The sequence below is a fragment of the Aulonocara sp. 'chitande type north' Nkhata Bay genome, linkage group LG12, assembly GCF_057382095.1.
Source record: "Aulonocara sp. 'chitande type north' Nkhata Bay isolate Kocher_YH1m ecotype deep benthic linkage group LG12, A_spYH_male_GT1.1, whole genome shotgun sequence".
In the NCBI taxonomy this organism is placed as follows: domain Eukaryota; kingdom Metazoa; phylum Chordata; class Actinopteri; order Cichliformes; family Cichlidae; genus Aulonocara; species Aulonocara sp. 'chitande type north' Nkhata Bay.
The window spans coordinates 17,044,746-17,057,242 of NC_141355.1; the positions used below are offsets into that span (position 1 = coordinate 17,044,746).

General features: G+C 41.1%; 1 protein-coding gene across 2 annotated transcripts in view; it reads right to left on the reverse strand.

Annotated features, from left to right (window-relative positions):
* The window catches only part of pebp4 (phosphatidylethanolamine binding protein 4), a 52,835-nt gene that overhangs the window by 5,062 nt on the left and 35,276 nt on the right, over positions 1 to 12,497 (reverse strand). For both annotated transcript variants that reach the window (XM_086312877.1, XM_086312876.1), the window contains 2 exons: positions 2,706 to 2,751; positions 1,885 to 2,001 (listed from right to left, as the gene is read on the reverse strand). In XM_086312877.1, coding sequence (XP_086169003.1) covers positions 1,885 to 2,001; positions 2,706 to 2,751 — 163 coding nt within the window. The remainder of the gene's footprint in view (positions 1 to 1,884; positions 2,002 to 2,705; positions 2,752 to 12,497) is intronic.

Below are 12,497 nucleotides of genomic sequence, written 5' to 3' on the forward strand. Positions count from 1 at the left end.
TAGTAAAGTGATGGCCAGAGATGAAAAGAAAACAGAGAAAAAATCTGAGATGAAATTGAGTCAATGACTGCACTACTGGAAGTGGAAAACGATCATTAGGAGTCTTCCACCCACGGCTAAATGCTCTCCCTTCGCAAATCACATCAATTAATGTCATGGGCTATGAAAAATTCTCTCTGTGTCATACCACATGGAGGGAGGACAGACGCTAATAAGTGAACATACTTAACGGAGGAGGTGGGGAGGCATGGGATTCCCTCCGTTCCTCTTCTCCGTGCGGGATTAACGAGCTCCGGGACAATTGGGCAAAAATAAGGAAGCAGGTAAACCAGAGAATAGGGCCTGAAATATCCCACATGTTTTGTTTCTGCTCATACACCACGACTAGGCTTTCATTCTTAATGTGTAAAACACTATTGTCAATTATCTATTCTCTTGACATATTATTGTGTCCAGAACTGACCCATCAAATGAAGCGCGTGATTATCCGGGAGAATTTTTTTAATTTCATTTCCCTTGTATCGACAGAGCAGCTAGCAGGAGAGAGGAAGTCTTACAGCGGGAGTTACGCTCATCCACTCGATTAAGGATGGGTGGATCCACTCAGTTCAAATGCTTCATAACGAGTGGGCAACTTCTGTGTGAGAGCAGTTTATTTTGCACAAGAATACATTAAAAATATTCTAAATAGTAAACTATTATTCATGCTAGTATTACTTCAGCTTAACCAGCTGTGACATCGCGAATGCCCCAACGATGCGGCAAGAGTTCATCGCAACCTCCCCAAAGTGCGCCGAATAAGTAACATACTACAAACTATATCTCTTTTGACACTTCTTTTTCCAAAGGTTTCAACATCAAACAGACCTCAGCCTAATGTGCCCGGATTGTTTGCTGACAAAGCTGTCAAAACTTCAAACAGCCGAGACTGGCAGCTCCACTTATTCACGGCCGCAGCGCTTGAAGTCTCAAACCACCCTGATCTCCCCTCAAATCACCGGCTGTGACCTGACTCGAATAGACAGATAGACACGCCTCCTGTGAGGTGCTGTACTGTGCATCCAAGTGCTACAGCCCACCTTCCCACACAGACTTCAGGGGGATGGAAAAGTACGAAAAAAAAGAAATAAATCCAAAAGCGTAAACAAAACAATACCTCTGCAAGACAAACAAGGTTGAATCAAAGGATGTATGGATATAATATCATCAAACTAAAACGACCTTTCACGTGGAAGCATGTGACGTAGTTGATGGGCCTTTTAGGTTTGGCGGAGGTTAACAAGACGTGGTCAGGCAGACTCGTGCAGGTGTGCGTGGGAGCCAATAATACTTGTCTTGACCCCGCAGGCATTAACGCTGCAGCAGACTTACTCACTAACCTCATTAACATTTCCCTTGTTAAGTTCAAGCATTTGGAGAAAATTATCTTCCTAAAGCAACTCCGAATGCTTTGATTAAAGCATCTTAATTGTGAATTATGCAGAATGACATGGGTCTTTATGAAACAAAGGCAGCACAGTGAATCGCAACACTAACAAAGATCAAGTTTATAGTAAAACGTACTCAATCAACACAGATATTTCAGGAGTTGCAGAGCCTAATGTGGAAATATTACACCCTAAATTAAGGAGTACTCCCTCTAAAGGAAATGAATATTGTAAAATGACGTGGCTTCTTATTGTCTGTTCCAAAAATACTTTCCCAAAAAACCACAAAAACCTATAATGTGAGAGGAACTGTTAGGTTTCAATTCCTTGCTGTAAACTTTCATTGCTGATTCAACAGATAGATGCTGGCAACCAGCCACTGTTGGTATATGATAGATGATACTGCAGTGGGAAAACAATGTAGCAGACTGAAGAAGCTGGTGAGTGGAGTTATTACCCCGGGATGCCTCCTCCTGCTCCGTGAGTGACACAGACGCGTCTGGAGGCTGCTCGAACAACATGAACTGGTAGCGGTGAAAACCAGAGTTCGATGGCGGGGTTGGCGGCTTATAATCTGTACGAAAAACCAAAGAATCAGAATCAGGAGAGCTGAGAGTGGGGACTGGCATTTTATAACAATTGACTGTAAGTGTGTGCTAAATCTTTGACATCCCAATTCTTTTTGTTGTGCAGCAAAATCCACGTGGATTATTTAAACCAAAGGGAGCTGTACGGCCATAAAAATCGTTAACTCTGAATTCTGAGAATTCTTTAGTCAGTCTGGGTTGTGGGTAATAAACTGGCTACAGATTTTCTTTGGATAAATCCTCTTTAATCATCACCAACACTGCAAGACAGTAAACATAACCAGCTCCACGGGGGAGGATGATGGCGGCGTGTGCATCTCTGTGTGTGTATGCGAGTACTGGTGCACTTTTTAAGCCCTTTAAATTCACAATAGTGGGAAGGAATTAAAATTACTCTGAGGAGAGGGGTCACGAAAGAGTGACTTAAAGGTTATACAGGAAAAATGTTAAATTCCTCCAAGTGATACAAAAATACTGAAATACTTTAGCATAAATTATAGTAAGACTTAAATCTACAAGTCCAAACAATAATATGGAATTATTCCAACTAATTATATATAATATATACCAGAGCAAATTGCACAGCCTACACACAATCAATGAGTCAGATCAACTTTCTGGAATTAAACTAAACCTGGGAGTAATGAAGCCAAGGTTACACAACGAATAGTCAATAGAAGATCTTACTTACCAGTGAGGGATGTTCCTTCTATTTGTCCTTCCTTGAGTGCACTGCCCTGGAATTTAAAACACAAAAGTTAGCCGGGCAAATTATGAAGCACAGCCTGTTTGTTTTGTGACAAACCCAGCGATAGCAAAGATTTGATAAGAAAGACAAAACAGACAGCAAGCACAGGCTGCTCTTCTTTCAGATTTATGCTCCCATAGGCAAATGTTCTACATTCAATTAGTCCAGTCTTTATAACCACAAAGGCTGGCCATTTAATTTATTTCAAGCCAATGCTAGTAGACTGTATCCTGCTGAAGTAACAGCAAGCTCGAGATCCAATAAACAGTGAAATATTTGGCGATTATTGGGGGAAAAAAAGCTCCAGTACAAGCTTGCATCCACACTGCAGGTTAAAGTATGTCAAAATTAAATATATAAAAGACCAGGTATTTTAATATCAGAATACAAGAGACAATTTTCAGACAAAAGACAGTTCCCAAGCAAATTAAACTACTGAGAAGATTTCCAATTTCCCATATTATTAATTGTATATTAACTTCTTGTTGCCTAGAAACAGATATCATGTAACCCAATGTGAAGTGCAGATATTTTCATAAGCATTTTCTGCTGTATATTTGTCAGGTTAAACTCCCTCAGCCCCAGGAAGCACACAGTCAGGCACTTCACACTGCAAATTGCACACAGGCATGTTTGTTTAATATACTTGGCTATTTACTGCAAGACGGCTGCATCCTTGAGTGGGTGGAAAAGGACTAAATATGCTGTCTGTGAAATGGCCCAAAACCCACTTGAGGTAAGCGTGGAAGTCCCCATCACAGACTGGAGTATGTGGTCTCAGCACCTATTTCTGTCCTCTTTTTGCCATGCACAGGCTCCCCCTACAGGCTGACGGGGGTACTGCGTTAACAAGCAGCACCAAGGACAAAAGACAGGCAGGACCAAGCTGCTTTTCCCCCCCAATCTCAGCTTGAAATTCAAGTTCCAGTTTAATAAGAACACATATCCACAGAGAATAAAAACTGTAGTAGGACAGCAGCCCAGAGCAGAAGAAGGTAAAGCAGAAGGATAAAAACAGAAATAATGTTTTAATTTTCATCTTGGGAATGGTGCATCCAGATTATGATTATGATATATGTTTTGAAGAGGATAAATGCATCCAACTGTTGGAACGACATCTTTTCGAGGACACTAATAAACACTTTCAATGCCTATCCAGGTTTCTTGACAAGTAAATTAAAAGCTTTATTTTGCTATTTACTCATACGTGGGACAGGGGACTATTTAAAGCAGACCAACCATAGTTTGACTTCTCTCTTTGCTTCTTGAAGACTGCAGCTGTCACCTCGCAGCAGATGAAATGTACTTTGAGGATGATAACGGTTCATAATGCCAATTAAAATGCTAAAACTACAGTTATAAGCACACAGAGTGTGCAGGTCTATGTCAGAATGACTGAGATGCACAAACGACCTTAGCATATTACTATCAGTTTCAAATAGTAATTCACTCTTTCAGCAGATTTAAAGCATGCATTCTGTATCGTGCATATGCTCTTATCTATAATCCTGTAACCTCTCTTTAAAAATAACAGCAAGCATTGGAGTGTTTACACAGACTGATCAAATTCAGAAGATTAGTTTCAAATGTGAGTATCTTCATCCACCGATCGGTGAGAAAAAAAAAAGCTTTATTTAGAAATAGCAAGTGTCCTGCAGCCTGCAGAATCCAAACCCATTGCCATAGCAACAGGTAGTCAACATTTGAACGTGCAACATTTTCCCACATCTTAATGCTCAGTTCTCGCTCATCCTCCCAGGCACCCTGTGCCCTTTTAATTTCATTATAATACATAGTGTATAAACAACAGCAAATGAATAAAATATTGAAATTTAGCCAAATAATAAAAGAAGTCAATAATATGCGGAGTCAATAATATGCCGATCTAACACACAATCACATATATTATTATTCACAAGAAATCAAAAAAAAAAATAAAAAAAATCACAAAAGTAGTTTAAGGGTTGGAGTGATTAATCTGTACGGAGCAGAGCTGCTATCACAGTCGCTGTGACCGAACAGGGCCGTGCTGGGGTTGCTGATCCTAATGTTCACTGGGGAGTGACGCACTTACTCACTGTGACCCACAGGGCAATCTCACATGGGGGGCGGCCTCCCTCAGGGACTTGGTTGTGGGGTGTGACGCCAAACATGACAAGTTGGCATCGCTGAATGACAGCCACGATCTGTGTTAATAACCTTTATGAAGAAACGCCCATTTTAAGGTATGGGTATGTGTAGCATGTTATCCTTGCAGTATTTATGATAATAAAAACAAAAAAACATTTGGATCTTTTGAAGTTGTGGAAAAAAATACTGAAAATTCAAAAGACAATCATCAGGCTGGACCGTGGAACAGTTTAATCAGACTAAAAACTTTAAGCATAAAATGATTTTCGTATTAACCCCACCCATGAAAAATCTGTGAGTGATTCATCTGATTGTTGATGAAGAAAGAATCCAAGACTGAGATTCACTAGTATGCCAAGAGAATTTGAATGCTGCTTATAAATCTGTAACATTTATAGAAAAAAAAACCTTCTGTAGTGAAAATAAGCATAATATTACTTTACTAACCGAGATAACCTAAGACATCAAGATACTCTGAGGCACGATATCCAAGACTTTATACACTGAAGCTGTTTTCACACCTAAACTCTGAAATAAGTCAGAGGAGTCAGGTCGGGACATCGTTTGGAGTTGCCCTTTCTAACAGTAGCACGCAGCAGGAGATAGTCTGCCTCAGCTGCAGTCTCACAACTTGAAATGCTCCGGTTCGTTTAGAAGAGGGAGCTGTCTGCATTTAACTGCAAGGACACATGATCCCCAGGCTGTTACCTGCACTATTAACACATGGACTTCACACTGACTTTGCACTACGGGGATCTAGCAGGTTAAATTTGTCAGGTAATTTCTAGAAAGGTAAATGGAGTAAATGACTCTAGGTGACTTGATCTATAACACAGATCTATAAGTAAAACATAGATATTAGAAGAAATGGTTTAATGACTGTGTAATAAAGGGCTTGATGATATATTTTCCACTCTAACATATACACATAAATTGTATATTAACACTATAAACTTCTTCCTTTCTCTTAAAAAATACAGTTTCCTCAAAAACATGCCCAGGGAATAAACAGTGCAACGCTTTTGCTGTACAAAATCTATGTTCACCAGCAGTTGTATTTTTGGCTTGTTTTTTTTTTTTACCTCAAGCTGAAGATAAAAGACACATTGCATAATGCAGATGTCAGAGAAAACAGTTGTTTTCAGCTATTTTCTATATGCTCGACCATAAAGCCAATGTGAAAAACGCAGCTTATTCATTGAAAACATTCAAACATAGATCTTCTATCATTAGCTGTTCATGTAAGAAATGAGCTCAGATTGAAGCGCTGTGTAGAAAACCAGCAGAACATTAAAATCAGGATCTTTACAAAATAAAGAAAAAAAGCCTAATGGAGTACTCACGGCTAATATGTCAGTGTTTTAACTGTTGTGCTATTTCAGCAGCTGAAAGTTGAAAGACACTAGAAACAGCTTCATTCTCTATGCAAGACAAACATTACCACTGTTTCCCTGTAAGTATTTTCTCATTTACATTTTAAATGTCTGTGTTCGTGAGATTCTTCTATGCTCATTCCCTGCACTTAAAACACAGATACCACCAAGCTTTCTGTTCATAATGCAGTAATGCACTGCTCACCATGCATAAAAAACATGGTGATGGGTATTAAAGTTTCATACCAACACATATATTCATAGTACTGTATGCTCATTGAAGTAAATATCTAATCAGTCAATCAAGTCAGGAAATAGACGACTTGCTGAAGTTCAAAGTGAGCATCACAGAAGGGATGAAAGGTGACTTAAGTGACTTTAAATGTGTCACAGTTGTTGGCGGCAGACCGGATGGTTTGAGTATTTCAGAAACTGCTGATATACTGGGATTTTCCCACACAGCCATCTCTAGGGTTTACAGAGAATATCTGCCGGCAGTTGTCTGAGTGAAAATGCGTTGCTCGTACAGGAGGTCAGAGGAGAATGGCCAGACTGCTTTGAGCTGATTGGAAGGTAATAGTAACTCAAATGCCCGCTGGTTACAACCAAAGTATGCAGAAGAGCATCTTTGAATACACAACACGTCAAACCTTGAAGTAGATGGGCTACAGTGGTAGATGACCACAATGAATGCATCTCCTGCCAGTTAAGAGCAGGAAACTGCAGCTACGGTACTGCCTAAATCTTCTGTTTCCAAAATTGTCCACTGTCTGGTCTAAGATTAGATTCTGCTGCGACATACTCAGTAAGGTTTGAATTTGGCGTAAACATGAAAGCATGGATCCATCCTGCATGTATCAATGGTTTGGGCTGGTGGTGTAATGGTGTAATGGTGTAATGGTGTGAGGGACATTGTTATTGGCACACTTTGAGTGTTTAAAATGTCGACTTGAGTATAGTTGGTGACCATGTAAGACCACAGTCCACTTCTGATAACTGTACTCAGCAGAATAACAATTATTTCTTGTTTCTTGTTTAATCTATGCTATGAATTTTTTAAATAATCACTGTAAAGTCAAATATTACGAATTCCTGAATTTTAATGCTCCAAACTCTTTCACCAAGAAACAATTTAAGTTCTTCTCTTTAGAAACTATAATGAAACAAACAAAGCATTTCATGGATTACCCAGACTGAGTTAACTCACCAGTAAAAAGACTCGAGTTATTTGGGAGATATTATAAGCAATGCATATGTCTCGTATCCTCATTTGAGGGGAATACCCATTTAAGCTGTGATAGTGAATCACACACTGAGCAATGTGGGAACACCAGCTACTAACAGAGATAAAAACTGAAAGTGTCAATGTGATTTATGCCGATGCACGAGGGTGTTTAAGTCTATCGAGGGGAGACTAACTAAATATCTCCTGGTATGCACTAAAAACAGTGAACAAGGAGCAGCAGTGGGATTGGAGATTTGACGCCTAAATGGGGCAGATTTGGTTTTTGTGTTGTTCAAGTTGGATCTCTTTTGTGCCACTCTTATCATAAAGGTGAATCCAAACAACATAATATTCTGCTGGTGGCACATGCACTGGTAAAAAAGAAATTTACCACTTGTCTTAATTTAAGCTAAGTATTTTTGTTTCTTGATATGTTTGTGAGAGCGAGGCCACGCAGTGAACAGGGGGAACCCCCTTTGAAATGGAAGGCCTGAGTTCAAGACACTAGAGCAGGAAACGCACGCCCTTGGAGGTTGCCCTTAAAAAGACAGTGTCCCTGCAAGCTGTTGTAAAGCTGACCCCGACCTCTGAGCCACCCGCGAAGGCCAATCACGGCCAATCATACAAATATCAACATCTATATTCATTACACAGTTTAAACACATATGAAATATCATTAAGTTATAATCCAGAGTTCGTTTCCAGATCTTAAAGAAACAGCATTTACTAAATATTTGTTTTGTCACTCGTCTCGGCTCGTTAAATGTAGGAGCCAGTCACGTCTAACTTATGTGCGCCCAGCTGTGGTGTTACATTCATCGTGGCGTTGCTTGCCTTCATGTTTTACTGACTATTTCACACTCTGACTCAAACAAAGGCAGAAAGGATCCCAAACAACCTACACATTATGAGCAATGAATAATTTCTGATAATCTAGAAAAAGGCATGCGGCAGAGCTTTTTCTGTGGGTCACGTAAAAGCCTGACACGCTAACCACCAACCAGCAAATTTATCTCAATCCATAAAATGAATCAGAATTAGTTCAGACTTGATAGCGGTATTATTACCATCATGAAATTCTTAAAAAAGATAGTAGATGGGACCCCAGGCGCATCTCCGCTTTGTCTGAAAATAGTGAAACAAGGTGAGATGTGTCACTTTATGAAAGTGAGCTTAATGCTATACATGAATTTCTAACTTCTCTTGATCTTAGGGCAGTAGATGAGCAGTGTGTTTGTATAATGTGTCTACATAACTTCCGCTAGGAATCCTCCGACACGAGCCGATAGGTAGGAGTCCACAAAGAGGCGGTGGGTGGGTGCAGGGGTGCGGTTTCAGCAGGAATACCCGCTTGCCCAACAACCCTTCTCCTTCTCTATGTGGGTGAGTGCTTCCCTTTGTCAGCAAGAGTTACTCATGCACCTCCTTGTATATCCACCACTTCCCCCTCCCTTGCACACCCTGTAAACCCACACCTACGACAATCAGCACCCACGTCCTTCTAATGCAGTTCTGAGAGCATCATTCTCCCTTTTACTTGCAGTCAGGCTAACAGACGGGGAGAGAGAGCATGACAGATGGTGTTCACAGCTCTATTTCTGAGGCTGGACTTGTACTGCCACCGCCACCCCTCCCCTCCACCCTCCCTTGCCGATTCCACTCAAGCCAAGTGCTTATGACTACCTCCTCATCTTCGCCTCAGTAATCAGCCCATTCATTTGCAGGGTTATTGTGAATTAAAAGTCCTTGCCTCACAAGGAACCTCACGGTTTACAGGTTAAACACAGAAAAATCGCATCATTGCTCAACTACAGAACGTGTAATCCAGATATAAATGGAAAAAGCACCAAATTTATGTTCAAAATTATTCAGAGTTTAGGCAAAGTATACAACATTTTGCTTACAAAACAGTAAAAAATTATGCAGTAAATTAGAATATTTTGTGAGTCTGGATTCAGCCCCCACCCCCTTTCTTTTATGTCCCAAAATGCACAGGAACTATAGGAGCAGTGACCCAGTCAAAGGCAGGCTCTCCTATGCACGCTGTTGTCTTTATCAGCATAGCAGACATTCCCATCAGTCGAGTTCAAACTTGTGGCGTGTGCCACTTCTTCTACACCACAAGGGTTTCTCCGGTATCTCTACTCATGCTGAAAAGGTTTCCTCGAAATCCCCGTTTTAGTTTTTGCCCTGAGCAGCGATACTGGATGATTACAACACATAAACAGCTGCATGCATGACACCTTTTAATGACCTGATCCTCAGATAGGATGTGGAAACAATCTTTCAGCCGCCAACTTTGGCCACCAACTGTGACGCCATGTTTATGGCCATGTAAGTGTCATTCTCCTGCATAAAAGCTCAGATATGATCAATACTGGGCACCAAAAGCTTAGCAAAAACTGACAGCCAGCCAACAGTTTGTGAGCACTGTGGTAAAAGTTGCCAGTTTTCTAAAGGTTGTTACTTCATCTCAGATGGGTTACTTCATCCTTGCCAAACCTGTCCAGGCCCCATGCCAAACTTTAAACTAGAAGAAGGAACACTTGCGGTACACTCTTGCTTTTCCTCGTCTTTACTTCAGTTTTAGGACGATGGCACCAAGCAAGTATTCTACAGCCACACATTTGGGATTATGGTTGATCTGGCTTCATAAACTTTGGCTAACAACGGAGAAAACTAAAAGCCACTATGTGTTACAGTCTGGGGTACCACTCAGGATTTAATCGGGCTGACGTGTAACTGGTTTGTCATCTCACCCATGTGTTGTGACTGTGCCAATCCTCCTAATCAGCACAACAGTGACTGCTGAGCCTCCGAAGAAGTCGGAGGCTGATATAATTGAGCAATTTCACATATTGCTGTAAATCTGGTGGCCTAAAAGACAACAGGTATTGGCCAGAAGAATTTACAGATTCAACTGTGAACTCCTGCTACTATTTAGCCCACCTGAGGCACCTATCACTAAGCTGTTATCACATAAGCAAAGCATGCCTAAAATTTTCCTGGACTTAATGGACAGTCTAGTGCATTCCCCACTAGTGAGTGGGCTTCATTTTTTCCGTTGCCTGCATGCTCTGTATACACAGAGTATTTCCAGTTGAGTAACTGCAACTTAAGATAACAGCTTAAGATTTCATTACTGCTCTTTAAGGATCCCTCAACACGACTGCACATTAAAGATTATTCAGGGTTAGGAGGAAAGCCGCCTAACGTCTGATTTAGACTTCTATGGTGAATCTTTGTAGAGCCTACAACGCAAACTACGTGAGTGACTAATGCTGTTTTCAGCATTTGCACTTGTGTGTGGTGCATTATTTGTTAATTACCATGTGGTAGTGTTCTGGTGTTTTACATGCAATTCCCCCCGCAGCCGTCACGAGGAGCCACCTTTCTACCAACCAACAGAACCTACTCGTTTTTAGCTACACTGGATGTACGTGTTATGTTACTAATAATGCACAGTGAACTTTTCCTAGTTCTGCACATTGAAGGTTTTCCACTGGCAAACTAGCAAGATACTATTATTTTAATAAGCCCTAGTGAGTGCAGAGTGTTTGTCACATGGATAGCATTGCTTCATTAGCAGCTCAGGTAAACAACTTTAGCTTGCTGGTGGAAAGTGGGCACACAAAAAAGGTTACTATATTCTCTGGCGTGGCTTGTGTCTTTGTGGAGCTAGCTGCAAGACAGCAGGTATATAGAGTTTCTTTTTGCTTCATGATTTCTATTATAACAAAAATTAACTAATGCTGAAGAGTAGCTTCATAGCTAACAGCACACTACAAGCCAAGTGTACATCACTATTAACTAGGACTGGATACATTGATATTGCTGATGGCTCACTAACAGGCCTTGACAAAGCACAGTACTGCATAACCTGGGAGTTGCCAATATGTTCAGCCAATAAGCACAGCTTTTGCTTATTGGCTGAGCTGGTACTGAAAGGCTGACACTTTTAACATACGGGTTATGCTCATTTTTGTACAGTTAGTGAGGCAGCTGTACACCATCAAAATGCAGGAAAATGCACAAGTGGTAAACTTCATCTTATACATTCAAATATACTACAGTGATGGAATTATCAAGAGTTATCCAAGTAGTCACACACAGCTACAATGTCTTTAAAACATGTACTAAGTCAAAGCATTTTTAGTGGTATTTGTGGCTGTGTCTTTTGAACCGAATGGGATGGAATCTGGGGTGTATGGTTAGTAGAAAAATATAATTTGGAGGAGAGGGTAAAAGGAACTGGGGGCGTCATCCTTGATCTGCTTCAGTGCATGAACAAATTAAGCCACTTAACAATAGCCTGCTGGACTAATAGCTTCAGTAAAGAAACTCATTGGGCTTCGGTAATGAACCTGAGATGGAAACATAAACAGTCCAGTTATTAAGTGAACTCCAGCCACCGCTGAAATCACCTGACACACTGTGACATGCTAAACCTACACTCCTTTGGTAATGCTCATTAGCAGGGTGGGATGCTATTACTCAAATCACTGACTTAAGAAACTAGCCGCCCAAACTCATTATCGCACTCATCTATTCAGTCTAATTTGCACACATTACAAAGTGGCTGTGCTGGGCTGGTCATCTCAAACTCAGTGAGCAGATTGGGCCTAACAGGACAGAGTACAGGCCAAAGAGAGCTTTAATAAGCTAATTTTATCCAACCTGGGTGCTGCTTCCCTTACACCTACTGCGTGTGTGTTAGCAAGTATGGGTGCTGATGAGTCTGTACTTTAGTACTGTTGAGGGAAGCCCAAGCTTGAGTTCCCAAGGTAACAGTCGGTTTGAGTGGGGGCTGGCTGACTCATTTGAAGGGAATCCTGGAACCAGAACAAGGCTGCCCACTCGCCCCACCCCCAGCTTCATCAGCACAACAAGCAAACAAGGCGCTGACATGTCCCCATGTAGGGCTTCCCACTGACGGGGGTGGCACTGGAAAATCCCAGCCTGAGCTTGCCTACAAGTAGCATCAGAGGACATGCACGCACAAGCACG